Genomic DNA, 21,025 nt, shown 5'->3' with positions numbered 1-21,025 from the left:
CTGCTACAACTGTAAATACATTACCAGAGCTGCCAAGCGTCACGCTTTGAGTGTGACAGTCACGCAATTTGACCCATTCTCACACCACACGCCACACTTGACATTTCTCACGCTTATATTTCCCCATTCAATACTCTATATTTATTTTTTTCATGATAATAAACTTTGGTCCTCGCGGCATGCCGTAGTTCGAGTAACTCTGATTGACTGACCGAGATAACCAATCCCAGACCAATCCACCAGTCCTTTGTGCCTAAATCTAACCAACCACGGAAGGCACCACGCAATATAAACCAATCAGAAGCAACGTAAGGCGGGTCTTGGCGTCTCTAACGATCTTTCACACACAACAGCGCCGACATTTAAAACCCACTCGACGTTCTCCTGCTTGCTAGAAGACGGACGGTAGGTAACTACCCAATTTTGATCACACAAAATTATTGAAAATGGGTTCACTTTTTAAATATTTTTACTAGTTTGATGTCGACGTAGGACAAATGTTGCTCTTAGTTTTTATCTGTATTATTATTAGACCCCCCTAAAGGAACCCACAGAGTCCCTGGAATCCACTTTGGCTGTGTCCGAAATCACCCCCTACTCAAACAAAACCAAAACCCGAAACAGTTTGGCTCTTGAGGGAACTCTATCGTCCATCATGACTGTGAAGATGGCGAGCCTTGAGCCACAGTGTTTCAAGTGGGAGCCCCCTGCCTCTGTCATCAAGGCATCAAAATCTGCCACAACCGCCTACAACATGAGACATGTCCCCAGCTAAATGATGGAGAGTTGGTTGAAATGAAATATTGCAAATAAATGTATTTTGTCAAAATTCTTGTCACAATTTTCATTTCTAATTTCTGGTTAATTAAGACTAGCATTAGGAGGCCACAGTGCAGGGAGAGCAGCTGGCATGGAGGTGAGGACATCAGTCTTAAGGTATATATCGACGTTAAAACAGGCCAAATTTTTTTCAAACACATCATGACACTAAAGTCTCACTCTTGTGATTTTCTGAAACTTGGCAGCCCTGCATTACGATGAGAAGGTTTGTAAGAACCCAATCTCTGATCCCATCGGCCATAGTCTGACGACGATAAAGCCTCTGGGGACAAAGGTGAACATGCCGGATATGTAGCCAGCGGTTAGCGATAAACGACTTCGAGTCCAGACTTCTCTTGTGACTGACTTTCATTAACAGGTCTTACCGACATTTAAACATCATGATGCAGATTAGTAAAACTAAAAATGAAGCTTTGTCAGGTCTGTCGTTAAGAGGAGAAGAAAATTACTTTTAAAATGCTCGTTTGTTGAACGGAGGTCGGAGCCATCGTTTCTGATGCATTCAAGGAAGTCGGGAAATCTGAGTGCTGTATGGCTTACTTGACCTACAGCGTCAAGGGAATTTATCTCAAGTTGAATTTTAGATCTTGAACGGATTGTTCGCTGTTAGCATGCGGATGTCTGTTTATAGAGATTAATAAGAAGGTAAATCATCAGATCACGCTGATGGGATGTCATTACGGTGCACTACGTTCTGCCTGCTTTTGCTCTCCCCGCGGACTGTTTTTCCTGCATACGCCGCCGCCTGCTGATATCTGATTGGTCAATATTACTCGGACTACAAGCGTACTACAAACTGAAACCAGAACATGCCATCCCTAAAATCCACGCCCCTGCCCTGTAAAGAGAGATTAGTAAGAACCAAAAACTGAGATACAAAAGAACAAAACTCAACACTTTATCTAGAACAAAATATTTATTCTTCAGATTTAAGAAAACACAAATACAGAGTTTAACTTTAGAGTGCAAAAACATGACATTTTTTCCAGCTTTTTAAACCCTTCATGTTACACTCATCCTTACGGGTTACGACTTTCCAGATTGGTCCGTAATTAAAAACAAAAAGGAGTCTGCAAATCTTACTATATTACTCTTAATGTTTCACATGAAACGTACATCTGATGCACACCTGTTCTGCGGGAACATTATCTGTGACTCCTGCGGGACAGGAAGATCCGGAGGCATGGAAACGGCTCCTCTCGCTGTCTCTCCCGTCTGATAAGAAGTGCTAATCTGTAAACCTTTCCTGCTATGCAGAGAAAAATGGCCTTGGTTCTCACAATGGTAACTTGTTGCTTTATGATCATAAATTCAATGCTCTCTTTGATTAGAGTTTAGTCAGGACATGCTTCAGAGCTGAGGAAGATCACTGTGAATTCATAACACAAGTAGTTAATCAGTTTAAAGCCATTTTACAAGTAAAAACTTAATTTGACATTTCCTCAAAAACATTTTTGGCTTTTGCTAAACTGGCCTGATTAAGGATATTTTAGTAAACTTACTTATTTATTTGATAATGTATCACTATGTCCAAACTTGGGCTTTAGGGTGGACAGTGGGATTGGGCCTAAGCACTCCAGGAGGGTTTGAGAACTGCTTATAAATGAGGAATGGGACACACTCATGGCATCACAAGTTGCCTGGAACCCTGATGCACCATTAGATCTAATAAGAACGTTCCCGGTTAGGTGTGTGAGTGTGGAGATGGGGATTGGGCCTTAGAGTAGCCTAAACGTCTTTGTGGGACCAGTTGCTCTTTGAGCTCAATGTTTCCATATTTCATTGCTATAATAATGCCTGCCATGCCAGACTCTTCCAGTTAATTGGCATTAACGCTGTCACTTAAAAAAAAAAAAGAGTGCAACCCAAAACTTTATAGATTCCAGACATACACAACAAATACTCTATATGCCATTGTACATCATTTATGTCGTTCTTGAGGAATAAATACTGAAGATCACAGAGTCCTGAATACATGAAGAATATACAGCATCATTAACTGTCCTCTGTGGCATTGATCAGCCTGATACTTCAAAGTCTTAACGTGCGTCAGAGCAGCTTGTTTCGCTACATGAACACATTCATTCAATGTAAACATCCTTCACCGCAGTCTGATAGGTCGACTGAAAGAAAATATACCGTTATTATAACAAACCGTAGTCATTTATCAAGCAAGAATCATACACTGTTTACAAGTTCAAATAATGTTCTGGCCACTTTAATTAGGAAGACATCACTTTGGGCTCCAGTAATTGTAACACTTATTTTCTGTAGTTCTGGTGTTTTGTAGACTAACTGATTAGTTAGATGACATTTCACATCCTCAGCTGTGGGGATGTGGAAGATAAAGCTGCAGTTTGTAGCTTATGTAGAGCATTTATGGCTTTAAAGAAGGCTGTGCCTCGGAGACAAATCATGTAGGCAGACTGACAACAAGGCTAAAAAACCTTTAGAAAGACGGAATTAAGCTAGCAAACTTAGCCTTAGCTGAGGTGTGCACTTCTTCAGACAGTGCATGCACGCTTGCAGCTGCGTGTGTGTTCATTAGTGTACTTCCCTCAGTGGCAATTTTGGCAGTTGGGATGGCAAGGCTGATTATTGACTCTGCATCCACATCCCCCAGAAGTGTCTCCATTTCCCTGCAATGTACAACAACAGAGAAAAAAGTCACACAAACAGCTCAAACACATGAACTCCCTAAAAACACTGTTAAAAAAAAAAAGTGATTGTTTTTACATTTGGACCCCAGCGAGCTTGTTTAGTGACCCAGCAGATTTCTGTCTTGCACATCAAACAGCAGATCCAATCACAGCCATCTTTTTTCTGGACGATGACATCACAGCGCGGACATTTCATGGCCTCCCCGTTCTCCAGCATGCTCTGTATCAAAACACAGTGAGATCAAGTCGAGTGTAAAGTAGCCATAGGAAGAAATGCATGAAAGTACAAATACCTGTACAATCATTAGGGAATAAACACCTCAAGTAGAAATAATGCACCTCACAGCAACATTAAACATTAAACATGACAACAGCCAAATATGTTGAGACATCATATGACAACCTGCCCGTCTGTTTTATTTAAAGCTCCTGTGAGGAGTTTTTATCTGGTTATGAAACAGACTGAAATTAACTCTACATGAGCTACAAAAGCAAACCAGACCGTCAGAGACAACATTGATTATTTCTATATAGTTATTTCTGTCGTGGCAACTGAAAGTTAGTCTTTGTCTAGGATTGGTGAGAGAGGATAACAAAATATCACCCAGCGCAATGTTTCAGTTTCTAAGTCGACTTTTATTGCTTGAAAGCAAGAGCCATTCTGAGTAACAGTTTCTTCCCCTTCTTATAGCGTTGTGGACTTTAGGCTTTGACGAAACAACAGGATACACATTATTACACTCAGGATGTCATTTGAGTTAATTAAATAATCAATACTAACTTACTATATCACACATTGTTCTTCTTTTATCATCCTGAGAATGTCACGTGCCTATCATCCCTAATCTTCTTTTACACTCATCTCTTTGATACAGCAGAGAATGTAACGTAAACACATACACTCATTGGAAGGGGTGTTACACTCCCATCCAGACTAAACTTCCTCACATTGAGTGGTCTTATTTATCATTAACTTGCAACATGAACAAAGTAATACAATGGTGAACACATGACACACATTTCTTCAATGGTTAGGAATCAATTCTCAGCAAAGGCATGATCATATTGACAAACACATGATCAAAGATGAGAAGTCATGTTGATCACAGGAACTTCCCTCACATGTCTAATGCCTGAAACCACTGGCGGGGGGGTAGTGGCCAGACAAAGCAATTAACTACACGCTGCCTTTGTTTACATTTTCCAGGGCAGAATATTAAAGCGAGTGATTCGTGTGACTGTTAGAGGAAGCAGGATGAGACTTTTTCACGTTGGTAAAGTTTGTTTCGTTTTAAAAACTGTAAACATATTTTAAAATAATTATTTTTCTGAGCCTCTCCTTCCTCCAGAAACCAACAAGCTGGTTTTCACCATTCAAAGGTCAGACCTTTGCCACGATCGGCTGACTGTATCTGGAGTGACCGCATAGCCCCTCCCCCAAGTGTGCGATCCCACGTGGGGAAGCGGCCGCACTCCAAAGTTTTAGAAAACATGGCTGCTCTAGGATATTCGGGCTTACATGTACGAGCCAGAATCGGCAGGAGGTATCAGAATGGTAAGTAGAAATCTTGACAACGACTTGACTATAAGCTCGTGCGAGAAGGCAGCCTGAGGTGAATGATGATTGGTCGATTTCAGCGAAAGCAAGGTTCTATGTAGAAACCTGCAGCTGTTCTGAACGGCCCGTTTCAGAGGCGACCTTTTTAAACATGTAATTCTGGAAAAACACGCAGTTTTAATTTTTTCCCTGTGAACAATAAACACCCAAACCGATGAAGCCCATGAAAATATGAGAATATCCATTTAAAAGATACTGCCCCTTTAAGCACGTACAGGACAAAATCAGCAAAGAGACAAGAGGTACGGCCCCACAGGGGGCGCTGGTTTTGTGTTCCCATCAATGGCGATCGGAGCCGAGGCGATAATTACCCGGGTCTACTGCAGAGACATTTGACCCGGGTCTGGATGCTGACTGTAAACTTTCCCACTAAGCAAAAAAGACGCGTGTTGCCGTTTTTTTTGACCAGTGGGAAAGCGGCTCTTCAGAACTTCCCATGCTTGTGTCGGGGTGCAGTGCTGTGTGTAAAACTGTTCTGCTGAGGTTGTTTATGGTGTAAGTTGATTTGCAGGCATCACTGAGCACACAGCTGTTTATTGTCACCATCAAAGCAGCTGTAACGGCAGCTCCTGTGCAGAGTCATCACTCACAGCGTGTGAGGTATCTTGACTTACCTCCAGCATCCTCTTCGTCTGCTGAGCCGCCTCGTCGTTCTGTGCTCGGATACGCAGGTCATCCTGGTAGTCCTTACAATTCATGCCCTCATGGATGGCCTGCAAAATCACACCACTCCCTTTTATTAGCTTCTCCTGCTGTTACACACAGTGATCGTGGTTAGTTATTTTGTTGGTTAAAAGAGTAATAGCTTGAAAAGTACCCTGCAGAGAATGCAGTTGGTTTCACTGCAGAGTTCACAGAGGAACTCGTTGACTTCGTCCTCGTAGATGCACCAGCCTCGACAGTTGGGAGTCTGACAGTGGAAGCTGTGCTCGGAGCGGCTTTCTGCGATGCTCAGACGCAGCTCCAGAAAGCGCTGGTGTTCCTCTTCTGTGAGCAGCTGCATTCAGAAACACACAAAGAGAGATAGAGAGAGAGTTACAGTCTACATACTGTAGGGTTGTCTTTATGTTTGTAAGGGTTAGGGGTCAGGGCTAGTAACGCCAATAAGTGTGCCGTCTGCTGGAAACAGTAGACAACTTTGCAACTGATGTGTACACTTATTTCTTAATTGTGCATAAATCCTGTTTTATATAGGATGTAGAATCAAATGAGAATGGATTGGTTTACCCAGATGTTGAGGACATGTACATATTCAAGCCTGCTCATACAGCCTATCTATACCTTCTATAGGAAACCGAAGTTGGAAAATGAAGAGATCACATCGTTTAACATGGATTCCTTGGTTGTGACCGTGTATTTACATAGCTCTCTACACTTCACAGATGCGCAGCAGCGAGGAAAAATAGACTTGACGTGTAAAACGAACAGAGCAGCAGAAAATTACTCGCATATTACGCCCGGCTCCCGCACAGCGTACGCGGCTGGTGGAGATTGCAGCATTGAATAACATTAGAGCGATTCTGTCCCCGCACACGCGTGTCAGAAAGATGCTTAAAATGTGTCTGTCTGGTTTCCCGTAACATATAAAGTGTCAGATTTGCCTGAAAAAACAGGCCTTCCTTAACTCTGATGTGATTTATCACAAGCTCTTACATTTTACAGACAAGTTTAAGTAGAAGAAGAAAACATTTTTTTTATGAATATAATCTGACACACATACATAGGGACATGTGCATTAGGCGTACATTACTAAATGCTAATTTACTAATATTAATTGTGAGAATTTTCTGTGATCATTGTCCACTAAAAACAACTGAAATGAAACTCTGGTAAAAGTAACATCTAACTTATTGTATTATTATGAACTGTTGTGTGTTGTCATGTACATGCTGTCCAGTCTTATACTCACTGCTTGGATCTCTCGGTCCAGCAGCTTGCTCTCACAGTTGTCAGGACACGACACCTCAGCATCGTGACTGTTCACTATCGTCCCTTTTAGACACTCCCTGAACAAGGAGACACGTATTCACACACAAACACATACAGGTGGGATAATGAAAACAGACACCACTTTTGATCACAACATATTACAAAGCGACCATCTGATTATGTGTCCGACCTGCAGAAGGTGTGCAGACACTCTCTGAGCACGATGCCCTCCTCTGGCTCCAGGGTGGAGAAGCAGATGGGACACTCTGCCTCTGCGGTGTTGGGGATGAGGTTCATGTCTTCAGTTGCCAAAAGGTGCAGGTAGTTCATCTCTCGTTCATCCTTCTGAGCCTTCAGCACCAGGGAACGAGGCAATGATGAGACACAGATTAATTACAGTGCCTCATTATGAACATGATTATCAAGCGTTTCCAGGAAATGGAAAGTGAAGCAGAAAAGGCTCTTAGCTTTAAAAGTTTCCATGAGTACCATCACGGCTGTTACACACTCTACTGTGGTGGTATTGTTTTTACCCACCCTTACTTTAATCTACTGTGAAGTGTCAGGTCTTTACTTTCCAAAACAAGTACATGCATCAGGGTTATAGCGGTGAATGTAAGGCAGAGCTGTTGTACTGTATTGGAATACACTGTGTAAGTGTGTGTATCAGGTTTAAGAACCTCTGCTACCTGTTCGTACTGCAGCATGGCCAGCTGTTCCTGCTGAATCCGCAGAACCTCCTGCTGGTCCGGCTGGTAGATGTTGGGCACCTCGTAACCGTCCGGCCGTTCCCCCCCGCACATCTCACAGCCTGGACGCGTTGGTTTGTTCACGTACGTGCACATCGCGCAGGCCCAGCCCAGCTGCACACAAACACAGACATACAGAATGTTTGTACAGCTCGTGGTCACATGATAAGTGGACACTGATGCAGACTTTGTTTTCTGACCTGAGGTTTGGGAAGCACAGGAGGCTTCTTAGCAGTCGGGGGTTTTGGAGGAAGAGGAGGAGCGTATTCAGCATCTAGAAGAGGGGCCGTCTTCTCTGCACCAGCTCCGCCTCTGGCTAATAGTTGCATCGAATGCATCGACTCCACGATGCCTGGGAATAGATTAGCAAACAATAAATCAAAATTACTTGGAAAACTGATGTTTGTGGTTTATGATTGGACAGTTTTCTGGCTTTTTAGCTTTTTATTTAATCAGACTTTGCCTAAAATTTGAACAAAAACTCTAAAGGATTAAACTTGCTTGTTATTGAATAGTAGGAGAAATAAGGAGTTCAATAAATGCATTCCTCAGTTTGCAATTTCAGTTATGCGATGATATTCAATTGACATGTTTTGACAAAAATAACAGAACAGACTGATAAAAAATACCACACTTACTCTACAGCCTCCATCTGTGAGCGAGTGAGTGTGTGTGTGTATTACTGACCGTCAAAGCGCTGCTGCTCCTGGTCCAGCCTTTGTTGATGCCGTGTGAGATGAGCAGCATGGGCAGAGCGGATGAACAGGAACACCCTGTCTCCGTTCTGACGGACACCGTGGTTGTACAGCGTCTCCCGGTCTTGAGCCAAACGCTTCCCGATCACCCAACGCTGCAGCATGGGGGCGAACCCAAAGTCGTGGCTGATCTGGGAACATGAAATGTGGGAAAGACGGATCATTCAAAAACCCATTCATTTTAATAATATATAGATGCATGCTAAAAATACCAAACTTTAAACACTGTAAATAGGGCCCACTGACCTACTGTCACATACTGTAGCGCACTTGTAGGAGCCAATTAAGCATGTGTTTATTCTTGTCTCATGTTTGTAAATAGTTTTGTGTATATGGACTGATTTAATTTGACCACCAGGGTGTGTATTGTGTTGGGGTAATCTGTCACATGATAGGTCAGGTGTTTAAAGGTCACAGGTGAATAGGAAGTTAGTTAGGCGTAGGTGGAGGGAACAAACGGTTCTTACCCTAAGACTTAATTTACCACGTACACGTACCGCAGGATCACAGCAACAGCAAAAGTATTGGATTTATCATCACTGATGTCATCAAACGGTAATCTTTCTGTCTACTTCATCGTCTTTGTAATAAACAATCACCCAATGTAATTTTTTCATTCTGGACATTTCTCACTAGATACAAACTTGTCACTCACCTTTGCAAGTGACTGGATAGCCACGATAAAATATCAAAACATCAATGATTGATTGATAACAACACAAAGACAAGAGCAAAGAAAGAAGTCACACATTATGGCTGTTCGGGTAAAATACGTCTGTTAGACCCTCTTCTGTAAGTGTTAGCTGTTACATCAGTACCTTCTCTTTCAGCTGTGCAATAGTCATGTCAAGAGAAACCTCCACGGTCACTGGGATGTAGTTATCTGACTGAGCATCCTCCACTCCAACCACCAACCTGTGGAGGAGAAAACAGTAGAACTTAAACATACATCCGACCTGCGCTTATTTCAGTTAGCAACCACACACAGTGCATGTACTGTGGGTAGAGACACATACCTGACATACATGCATGCAGGCACTTTTGTTGTTGCCATACTTCATTCTGATCCATTGCATCATCACAATACAAACCATTCCTCAATCTAAAAATAAACATGGCCATTAAAACAAGAAAATCACCTCCCTAAGGGTTTCTGTTTGGGGCCAAAACAAGGAAGTCACACACACAAACACATCCCCACACACGCAGACGGTCCCCACCTAATGGAGTCCTGAGGGTAGGCCTGATTGTTGATGCTGACAGACACCGGGACAGAGAGCTCAGACAGTCTCTGGCACAGTTTGACTGCTTCCTGTCCGTCCCCGCTGCTCAGGGCTTCACCCAGAGAGAGGGCCAGGTCCTCCGCTGCACGGGGAGCAAGAGAAGAAGAGTTCATGTCTTCACGTGACTTCTCAACACAGGCTACTGTACTTTAGTCAGGGCTCCGCTCGTGTGTTATGTAATTGTCTCCCTGTCTGTTGCGGTCTCTGATCGAAACAAGCACTAACTGTCAAAATCCTAAGACAGAGTTCAAAAGGTAACAGTCACCTACACTTTAAGGTGTATGAGTATCATATGTCATGATTAGAGTTAGTTCTCTAATAACAAAATCGAAACTAAGTTGACCTGCTCACCCTCTTTCAGGTTGCCTCGCGGTGTAACTTCAGAAGCCATAAATCCACCTAAAACGACAGGTAGCACAAAATATATCAAACAAACAACGCAGATATATAAAAACATTGCTCTTAATAAGAAAAGTTGACAAGTTACCTTCTCAGGTCGTGTTGCAGCAGTCCTGTCTGCATCCAACACACGCTTCCTCTAGTCGACTTAAACGTAAAAATGCAGTTTAGGAGTCTGATGACTAGAAGAAATTTAGCCTACTAAAGACTAAACTACTTGTTTTCTTCTTCTGTTGCAGCGTCCAGCTGTGACTTCTTGTTCCTCAGCCGCTGTCAGGTTCAATGGAAAGCGAAACTGACTCAAGAATCTGATGAGGAAGAGAAACTTTAAAAGGCTCGCACACAGGTTTTTGGCCCCGCCCCCTTTCTTATTACTGAAAGGTTTATAATTGTTTATTTTAAATACACTTATAAAAGCAACACAAAAAATTACATTTAAGAAGTTTAACTGTACACATTATAGTTTTGTTTCCCCAGTTTGAAATGTCTACCTCCCCTTGTGACTCTCCTACACTGTTCGACCAGCAGCTCCTCAGTCTAAAGACACAATTGTAGTCACACCAACGACATTAATAAGCAGAATACAACTGCAGCCTGTGTAAAGGAATATAAACACAATGGAAAAAGATATGTATTATTTAATAAGGTCAGAACAAAGACTCTCAACATCCAGCAGATGGCAGTGTCGGTCAATAGTTGGTCTGGTTGTATTTTACAGCTCAAAGTTGGAGTGGACGTGAACGCATCAGCGACACTCCAGTTTACAGTGTTAATATTTACTTTCAACGTAAGAGCGACTGTATAGTTGAGCCATCATTGATTTGACCCGTGAACCATAATATACGCACTACATTAGCAAATATATTGCATATGTAATCGTGTAAATAACTCAAGCATCGTCAGGAATCACTAAGTATGCAGAGTTAGATATATTTCTGATCCTGAAGTTTGTAGGAGCATTTAGCCTAAATGTAGGTCTATGTTCCGTCCAGGGATTGACGTACATCAACACAACGTTACCAGAGGCTAGAGATGCTATCTGGTCTTGATGCAGTCAACAGTTTGGTCCAGATGCACGGCTGAGATTAAAGAGCCAATCACAGCGGCTCCTGCAGGAGGGGCGGGCAGCTCTCCTCAGCAGCTCATCACAAAGTTACAGAGCATCTCCGAGTCTCCGCCTGCCTGCTCGACTTCACCTTCTCTCTGTGTCTCACCTGCAGCCAGACTTTTACTTCAACCGCTCCCCACAGTCCACAGTTTTATCCGCCCTGATCGAGGTGTGTCTGGACGCGTTCGAAGATGCTGGCCTGTACGGAGATGATCACTATGTGCCTGCAGTCCGCCAAGCAGAAGCATCTCCGGGCTCAGCAGCAACAGCAGCCGCTGCACAGCGCCGGACAGGGACTGACTATCTTTCATGATGTGAGTGTATCGACTCCTTAACTCGTAAAAGACTGCGGAAAATGTTTTTCATCATTCAGATGATAATAAATATCAGCTTTTCATTCTTAAATTCTTATATTAGTGTCCAGTGTCTTGTCATTTCAAAGATTAAAGTCGAAATAGGCAACATTTAAACTGTTTAAAAGCATAAAAGATGGAGAAATATTGGACTTAATTACAGTGTAGTACAATTTACAGTTTAATTTTCACTATTTTTATTAATAGTAAATTCTATAAACATGGAAGTGTAAATGTTTTATCAAATATGATCCTCTTGTTTACCCCCGTCACACACCCAAAGCTTACACAATACTTGTGTGTGTGTGTGTGTGTGTGTGTGTGTGTCTGTGTGTGGGTGTGTGTGTGTGTGTGTGTGTGTGTGTGTGTGTGTGTGTGTGTGCCAGAGGAAAGTAGGAAGAGCTGCAGATGCTGCCTCTGCATGATAAATTAAGCCCTCACAGTCGGATGGGTTTAGGGGCTGCTGGGGGTTCTCCTCTTTTTGTTGCACACACACACACACACACACACACACACACACACACACACACACACACACACACACACACACACCTCTGGTCTCTTTGTTAGCTTTATTTAACATGGCATGCTAATGCTACACACAAAACGATCGTGCAAAAACACAAAACTTATTGCAGTTGAAGTGATTTCGGGGTGGTGTCATGTTCTTATGACTTTGATTTTGGACTTTAGGCTGCTCTACACATCTAACACACATACATAACACAATCACACAGACACACCAACCCCTGCTGCAGCTTTAACCAATAACAGGGCTGCTGCAGCTCTGCACTGGAGACTATCCATCATCACAATAATTACCCATCCATCACATACTGTCTTGTCGTGTGTAAGCAGGCCCATCATGTGTACAAGAACTGGGCTCTTACTAACTGATGTCCCTGCGAGTCTGTGTCTAACGCAGCACTCTGACAGCCTTTGTCTAAATAAGGACACATTACTCATACTTTGCAGAGTTGTCACTGTATCTGTGTCCCTGAACAGCGTACAGCAGCACAAAAGTGCCTCCACATTCAGCCTTCAACCTTGAATTGTTTCTATTGACGGCGCACAAACACGCTACATTCTGCTCTATGGTGGTAACACACCTGTGTTTGGATCGCCTAAAACAGCCTGCATAGGTGATAATAGAGTCAATAGCAAATACTGTGCAGTCAGACAAGGACATGCTGTGTTGGTTTTGATTGTCATGCTTGTCTGCTCACCGAATTCTATTTTCACTTCCTGCCTGTGGCCTCACAATCGGGACATCTGCGAGATTGCTGGCTTTAGATTTTTCATTAGAGCTGCTGTTGTGGTTTTCCAATAGTCCCAACATTGAAATGTAGCCTAATAAAGTCAGCTGGTCAGCTAGTAAGCCTGAAAACAGGTGGAAATATTGCCTTAGAAGTAGAGCGGATCGATGCTGATTGATTGAGGTAATGCCGGTGGATTAAACTTTATTATTGCAGTGGTTCACATTGATTTTCTATAGACAGCTGGAGATATGGAGAAAAACAGATTTTGTAAGAAGATGGGGGTATTAAAGTGATAAGCTTAAAGATTTCCATTTAAAAAATATTTTTAATTTAACCTTCATTTAACCAGGAGAAATCCCATTAAGAACCTCTTTTTCAAGTGAGTCCTGGCAAAGATAGGCAGCAGCAAATACAACACACTGTTACAAATAATAATAAATAAATGTCTGTTAAGTCTCTATCTATCGCAGAATGAGGTAACACAATGGTGACTGAGCCTATGACCCACTGATGAAAGCCTTTGCATTTGCAGTATTAAAGCTCCTGTGAGGCAGTTTGTGTTGATTTTGGCGCCCCCTGTGGACAAAGCCGTACCTCTTCTCTCTGCTGATTTTGTCCTGTTAATGCTTCAGTGGTGGTTTTTATCTTTAACAGTCACATGTATCAGTCACTTTGAATATTTGCCCTGGAAAATGTAAACAAAGGCAGCGTGCAGTACCTCGCTTCGTCTGACACCATGATGCACAGTTGTACTAACAGATGCTCCTTCAAATATCAATATATCAAACGTAGGTCTGTTATATGTTCTAACAATAATGATCCAATAATGTAGAAGGTGCAGAGATTCACAGTATTCAACCCACATTCCTGGAGTTGGACACATAGCCCCATCCTGTCCGAAGGCCACGGGGAAATAATGATGCTAGTTTTATCATCTCTGTGTTGATTGCAGCTTTTTTAAGGTCTTTTTTTGTGTATCCGGTTGTTCTGCATTTCTAAAGCTTGCTTGATCACCAGCACGCTTTGATTTTTCAGTCTGTCCTCCCTCTCTTTCTTTTCTACGTTTAGAAACAAACAGAAAAAAAAGCATGAAATATACTGTACATGTAAGAAAAATGTCAAGGAAAAATGGCGATAAGAAAATATGGCAAGTACAATATACCTAACAATAGTTCATCCTCCATGAACAGTGAATCCAGCGCCCCGTACAGAGTGCTGTGTGTCAGCAGAGCCCGAGAGGACCCACTGTCTCAACACCTGCCACTATGACATGAGCACAGCAGCGCTCTGGGAAGCAGGTTTGACCTTTTCTACGCTCGCTGTAAATGATACATTATCGTCTCCTGACACTGTAGAGCCCGAAGACTCAGACAAACAACAAACATGTTTAAGACTTCTTAGTCTGTTCTCGTTGAAGCGTGCATCACGGGTAAAAAAAACAACTAAAAAAACATGCTGCTCGGATCGGTTCCAGTGCCAGAGGGCGAAAAGAAAAGACTGACTGAGAAGGGAAAAGACTGAACAGAACACAGAAAGCTAAAGCAAGAATGGTTTACACATTACAGGCTAAATTTAGCAGCTTTAAAAGCAGATTTTCCCTGATTTCCACCAGGTAACACAGGCAGCGGTTTGCAGCTTTGAGTCTAGACAGATGCATCAGAAATAGAGCGCCGAGTGTGTCGTGAAGTGGTTTGATCTCGTTATTAGTCAGGACCGAAGCTGTGGAGAGACAGACAATGACAGGCAGAGAGCCAAAGTGCAGCGCCCGAGCATGTTGACCTATGGAGAAAGAAAGCGAGGGGGCGGATTCTGTTGTTATTAATAACCTGTAGGTCACAACCTGGGATGAGCATGTCAGTCCTGAACGCTGCCTGACAATGGAAGCAACAATCCAGGAGAAGGAATCGATAGAGCAGAACAGAAATCATTTCTAAAGTACGACTGCATAGCTCCTCTTCAAAATGTAAGATAATGTTGGTTATAATAACTGTGCTGCTTATGGAAATACATTCTTGAAGTGTTGTGCCAACATACACTCACCGGCCACTTTAGTAGGTACACTTTGCTAGTACTGGGTTGGATCTGCAGAACTGCCTTAATTTTTTGTGGCATAGATTCAACAAGGTGCTGGAAACATTCCTCAGAGACTTCCATATCCATATTGACGTGAGAGCATCACACAGTTGTCGCAGATTTGTCGGCTGCACATCCACGATGCCACTTTCCCGATCCACCACATCCCAGAGGTGCTTGAAAATCCCAGTAGAGCAGCAGTTTCTGAAATGCTCAGACCAGCCTGCCTGGCACCATCGTCCATGCCACGTTCAAAGTCTCTTACATCACCTTTCATTCCCCCTTCTGGTGCTCGGTTTGCACTTCAGCAGATCATCTTGACCATGTCTACATGCCTAAATGCACTGAGTTGCTGCCATGTGATTGGCTGATCAGATATTTTCAGTTTCTCTTATTTTCATAGTTTAGTTCAACGTTTCTGTCACCAGCTTCGTTGTTGCTACATGGAGACTCCACAGTTGAGGTTATTTATAATGATGCACTCGTCCTCCCCCGCTGTTTAGTCCAATTATCAACACCACTTACTGGACTTGAAAATAAAGGTAATTGTCAATCAAAGTGACAGTTGTAAACATCCATTTGATTTCCAAGAGCTACTTCAACCTGTTTCAATTTGTTCCAGCGTATGTCTGTTGTGCACACATGCAAACAAACAATCAGTGGATGATTGATAAGAGGCGTTCAGGGGACACTAACGTTTGTTTTCAGCTCAGATAAGTGGTTAAGTGATTATGTTTACACTGGGGACTTATTTAATGCCCAGTGCAGTCCGTGTCCTTAGATTGTGCTTTTTTCCTGTACTGTCTTTTTAAATCAAGTCAGTGTCCTAAATGGAAATCGTTGTTTGTTGAGCGAGAGGCAGCCTCTGTTTTCAGGTGGCTGACTAACACCCCTCACATGGTCAGCTATATAAGCCATACTGTATGGCCTTGTGTCCTGTGCTTTCCCAGTGTTAGTGACTCATTTGTGCTTTCTGCCTTGAAGCAAAGCTGAATCATACATTTGGCAATGGTTGTGAATTTTTGAACCTTTGTTAAAAATAGACCCAACAGAACAAAAGTATTTAGGACAGATACTACAATAATACCTGGCAGCTCCGGACCACACAGACTATCAGGGGAACAATGATCACACTGACTCTTTCTCATCGGCTATGAAGATCTGATCATTGACAGAATGTTTGGGCTGGCATGGCTCTGATGTAGATGTTTGTAGTTTTTACACTCTGCAGAACTGCACATAACTTTTCCTTTAAGTAGCTGAACAGTCATCTGCACCATGCAAAAGCAGCTTGTGAAAGCTCCTTCACTGTTTCAATTGCAATTATATCTGTTGGTTGAGAAGCTGTCGCAGTTCACAAAAAGGGAGCGGGTGAAAACAATAAGGGCAGGGCACTTAATCAAACAAGTGGGAAAACACACAAAGGCAGGAAGTAGAACATCACAGCTGTGTCCCAACCCAGCGGCCGCAGCCTTCGAAGGCCTTATTTGAAGGCCGATTGCGTCACAGAAGCGCATCGAAGGCTGTCCCAATTCAAAGGCTCCTTCAGATGTCGCAGGCAAATGTGTCCTCCATTTCCCGAGCTGCGAAGGATCCATTGGGTGCATTGCACGCCAATTTAAAACGAAATGGCTGACTTTTAAACGGCCGAGGAATACACTCTAAAATGTAATGGTTTCTGGTTTCAACTCAACAAATAACAACAAATCAAATAACTAGCGTTACACATGTTTAAGAAAACGAAAGGGCCCTTAAAACAAATTATCTTCAAAATAATAGGTTAATTTACGCGACGTTAGTTATGCTAGCTAATTAGCCCGCTAGCTTCATGTTGCTAGGTGACAGGAGTGGAGTTTGGTGACGCAAAGGTAGACCAGACTGTCTCATTTCAGTTCGGCTTTAACGTCTACGCAGGCTGTGAGTGGAGCGTCCTCCGTGGACCGCCTCCTTCGAAGGCTGCAGCCCGTGGATTGGGACACAGCTAAGGTGACAAAGTAAAACAGGAAATGATCTAACCAATGAAACAGAAATTAATAACATGACTAAGACTAAATCATTACAAGAAGATAGAATAAATTACATACAAAAATCCTCATCATAGTTGCTTTTATTACACATACAACTGACTCCAGTGGCGCAGACTCCACTTCTGGTTATTAACCTCCTCATAGTGCATCAAAACCACCACTGGGAGAAGAGAAGACCTTCTATGACTGTTCAGAGTCGTCTGTATGCACATGTAAACAACCAAGGCAGTGAGAAACCAAATAAAATAAAATAAGAATAATAAAATAACCCAGTGATGTAATTACTAACAGTTCATGAATCAGTGTAACACGTTGGTGTGTTCAAAGGTTGCAGTGCAGTCAGGGCGGCAGGCCAGCAAACAGCAGCTGGCAGCAGAAGCAGCTTAGGTTGGCCTTTTTTACGAGAGATGCTCGTCATAGCGAGAAATGCACAGGTCAGGTGTAATTAATAACAACGATGGCTCTGTTTAATTTAAGTGAACCAGTAAATGCTGCAGCATGCATGGTGCTGTGGCTCTGCTACTGGAGCAGCTGACTGTGACTCAGCCCTCCTTAGTTTAATAATTGCACCTGTGTGTTTGTTCCAATGATATGTTAAAATATCTGCAACGCTCACTTCAGTCACATATATGTCACGTTTAATCCCTGTTGTTTAGTTTTCTATTATTTGTTTATTTTTGTGTTTTCACTTCCTGTTTTATTTTGTCAATCATCCTTCCTTTTTTTGTATGATGTCATACTTCCTGCCTTTGCGATTGCGATAGTTTTCACCTGTGTTTGATTGGTCTCACCTGTGCCTGTTTACACACAGTGTGTATGTAGTCTTTGTCTTCCCCGTTTCTTTACCAGTTTGTTCCTTGTCAACTTTTGTGAAACCTTTCCTCAGACTCCCTGCTCCTAGTGTAAATTTTGTTTTCGCCTCTTCGTGTGGTTTTTCTGGGGGGGGGCTTATATGTCTTTATCTATATTGAAGAGAGAAGATAGTGTTGGAAACCAGGGAAGAGAGAATGGGAGATTACACACAGTAAAGGGCCGAGGGTGGGAGTCAAACCTGGGGCTGCCACATCGAGGACTGTAGCCTGTATTATCAGAATCTCAAGAACGATCCTCTCACCTACCTTCCTACGGTGTCAGCCCTGTCCGTGCAGCTCAGAGGATGAGATCAGCGGTGCTGCGTGCATACACTGATTTCGGAGAACACAAGATAAAAAGCGGTCCACTGGTTTGGTACAGTTAGCTTTCACGCCGGATGCGTACCGTACCCGAGTACACATGAACCGTAATCGAGGCCACCTTTTCAAGTGGACCTGACTACGGATCAATGATCCATGCCTGAGTACCGTAAAGTGTTCACACCAATCAAACAAACTGGACTTTGGGGTCAAGTGTACTCAGCCTGGGTCCCTAATGTGAAAGCCTCCTTAGTCTGCATTTGAGTCCTCTCCCTTTTCGTTTCAGCCGACACGTGACATAAATCTGGGGTGGTGGGTTTTTGGCCTTCAATATTTCAATCAGATTCAACATTGTACATTCTAAGTGTTTCAAAATCTGTTGTCAATTTTTGTCCATAAATTACATCTGTGTTGCACTTTGTCCAATTTGGACCACTTTGTTCTGCATGTTTGTAGAGAAGGTGCTTTATAAATAGTTTAGTAGAGTTGGTATAGGTCGTTTAAACTCTGGATTTTTGTCCTCGGGTAAACCAGCTGGCCAAAGTTTCCGTCCTGAATCTTCTCTATGGATACCACTGATGAGCCTCAGCTTGTTGCCATGGCTCTTTGGACATGATGGTTATACAGGATTAGTTGTCACCTTGACAATAACTTCTCTCATATCAAAATATCCAGTAGAGGCAACACGTTTACACTAAATCAAACTATTAACTATAAAACATTACATACTAGTACATTTATTAGAATATGATTGGAAATAGCAGTTTTTACAGGTTGAGTCACCTGCATGATAATGACTATTTAGCCTCTTTGTGACTCTGCAGCTTTGCGCCTCTTTACTTCAGAGGTGATAATAATTAAACCTATTACAGAGCTGACGCATGCTGCCGAACAGCTTTCAACCTAACATGAGTCAGAGTGTGGCAGCCTCTGTGAAGGTCCGTGTTCATGCAGCAGACTGACATCAAATATCCTCTTGTGTTTTTGACAGATTGCCATCATTTTTAATCATCTGCACCTTCTTATTGCAAACGTCCCTCAGGTGATGCTTAGCTTCAGGTAATAACCATCTCCTATCCTCTTTCCTTTTTTTCCAGATTTTCCGCCGAGCAGACAAAAACGGTGAGTAAATGGTACAGAACGTGATGAATGATGTGACACAATGCATGCTTGCTGTTTCCCCACATTCTCCTTCTTCTTGTTATTATGCCTCAGACAATCAGGGCAGGGAATAATTTGCATGAATGCCTCGTGAAACGAAGCTCCTTCCCTTTTCATGCTTCAACAAGTTCCTCCGCCCAATTAAAACGATGCTGAGATCCAGGATTATAGACACGACTGGGAGAACATGTCGCACAAAATAAATCACCTCTGTCGGTGTCGACACAGATGACTTGGTGCTATTTACAAACTGATGTGAGTCATGTAAATGCAGGCTGAGCCATCTTTTGAGCAGAGAATTGCAAATAATATGAATAATTTTTATTTTATCAAATGGAAACGAGGTAACCTCGTGATTTTTCATGTTTGAGAGTACTCCTACTTGTATAGAGACGATGTGTAGATACAAATGCACTCATAACTGCTTTTATGAACAGGCTTGTATTTCAGTAATGTCATGTTCATGTGTGACCACTTACACTGTTTATATCTTTTTAAAGAAGCTACATCCTTTACCTTTGTGGTTATTGGCTCTCCCACACAAAGGTTAACAATCGTGAGAGATAATCTTTGGTTGCAAACCTGGTTATCCATCATGCTTAAAGTCACATCCACTTCTGTACTAAGACTGTACATAAGAAGCAAAGCACCAACATCACCGATTGCCTTGTGGACTATCCTTTAAAGGGCCAGTTCGCCAACTTTCAACCTCAGTCCTATCATGCTGTTATGAGGAGCTAATGCCATTATGGTAAAAAAAAATGCAGTTTTGCTCTGTGCCTTTGGAGGACGCTATCCGCTTCTCCAACGGGCAATACGCTTCATCTGGCAGAGGCCAGGGAGCTCGCTAAACTACACTTCCTCAATCTAGGACGCCGCCTCCGATGTCATGTCTCTTTCACAATCGTCAGGTTTGAAATGTAGGCTGCAGACCTGAAGATTTTTTAGATGATCCACTGGTACATTCTCGTCGAGAATTTGTACAACTTTATTGCTTCTCTCGATTGATTTTGGCAACCCCTGTGGACAAAGTGGTACCTCTTATCTCTTTGCTGATCTTGTCCTGTACGTGTATAAGAAGTGTCCCCCCCAGGCAGCGGTTACAGGCATTAAAAATAACTATATAGAAATAATCAGTCTTGTCTCTGATGGTCTTGTTTGCTTTTGTAGCTCATACAGAGTCATCAGAATTAATTTCAGTCTGTTTCATAACCAGCTAAAAACTCCTCACAGGAGCTTTAAAGGCCTAAAATTGGGAATTTTAGACTGTCACCATATGTGTATTTAGGAGTCAGTAATGACCATATAAGGACGAAAGGGTCGAGCTTTAGAGTGGTGATGATTTAGCGAATGGCAAGTTATATGCAGTCGCTAGATGAGTTAGCATCATGCATCCAAAACTCACATTTACTGGGATATTAATTAATTGGGACGGTCATTTCGCCTGCATGATATGCACAGACGTGTGGTAGCTATGGTACAAGCATGTGTGGGCATTAAAATGTTTATTTCAAAAGCAAACTGGACTTTGTTAAAGTTCTTGAAGACGCTTCGCCTCTCATCCCAAAGGCTTCTTCAGTTCTGAAGCCTCTGAGTTACCATGACCTGGATGACTGAGAAGCCTTCACAGACATGCTGT

The 21,025-nt window shown here is 42.5% G+C and overlaps 2 protein-coding genes across 3 annotated transcripts in view; one reads left to right on the top strand and one right to left on the bottom strand.

The window, feature by feature from the left end:
• Positions 1-1,749: 1,749 nt before the first annotated feature.
• Positions 1,750-10,498, bottom strand: rbck1 (RanBP-type and C3HC4-type zinc finger containing 1). Its single transcript, XM_069678046.1, has 13 exons — positions 10,322-10,498; positions 10,186-10,233; positions 9,772-9,916; positions 9,370-9,466; positions 8,484-8,682; positions 7,997-8,148; positions 7,737-7,910; positions 7,238-7,398; positions 7,028-7,124; positions 5,936-6,115; positions 5,733-5,831; positions 3,577-3,720; positions 1,750-3,479 (listed from the first exon to the last, which is right to left on the bottom strand). The coding sequence occupies exons 2-13, from the start codon at positions 10,223-10,225 to the stop codon at positions 3,399-3,401; spliced, it is 1,569 nt and encodes a 522-aa protein (XP_069534147.1). The 5' UTR covers positions 10,226-10,233; positions 10,322-10,498; the 3' UTR covers positions 1,750-3,398.
• An 898-nt stretch (positions 10,499-11,396) lies between these two features.
• necab3 (N-terminal EF-hand calcium binding protein 3) overlaps positions 11,397-21,025 on the top strand; it is a 48,144-nt gene continuing 38,515 nt past the window's right edge. For both annotated transcript variants that reach the window (XM_069678265.1, XM_069678263.1), the window contains exons 1-2: positions 11,397-11,655; positions 19,323-19,347. In XM_069678265.1, the coding sequence (XP_069534366.1) occupies positions 11,533-11,655; positions 19,323-19,347 (148 nt within the window). In that variant the 5' untranslated portion in view covers positions 11,397-11,532. The remainder of the gene's footprint in view (positions 11,656-19,322; positions 19,348-21,025) is intronic.

The sequence above is a fragment of the Semicossyphus pulcher genome, unplaced genomic scaffold (assembly GCF_022749685.1).
Source record: "Semicossyphus pulcher isolate SPU_LCO1_2020_fin unplaced genomic scaffold, fSemPul1.0.p SCAF_3, whole genome shotgun sequence".
In the NCBI taxonomy this organism is placed as follows: domain Eukaryota; kingdom Metazoa; phylum Chordata; class Actinopteri; order Labriformes; family Labridae; genus Semicossyphus; species Semicossyphus pulcher.
Note: the sequence above shows the minus strand (reverse complement) of the source record. Positions and strands in the feature narration are given on the sequence as shown.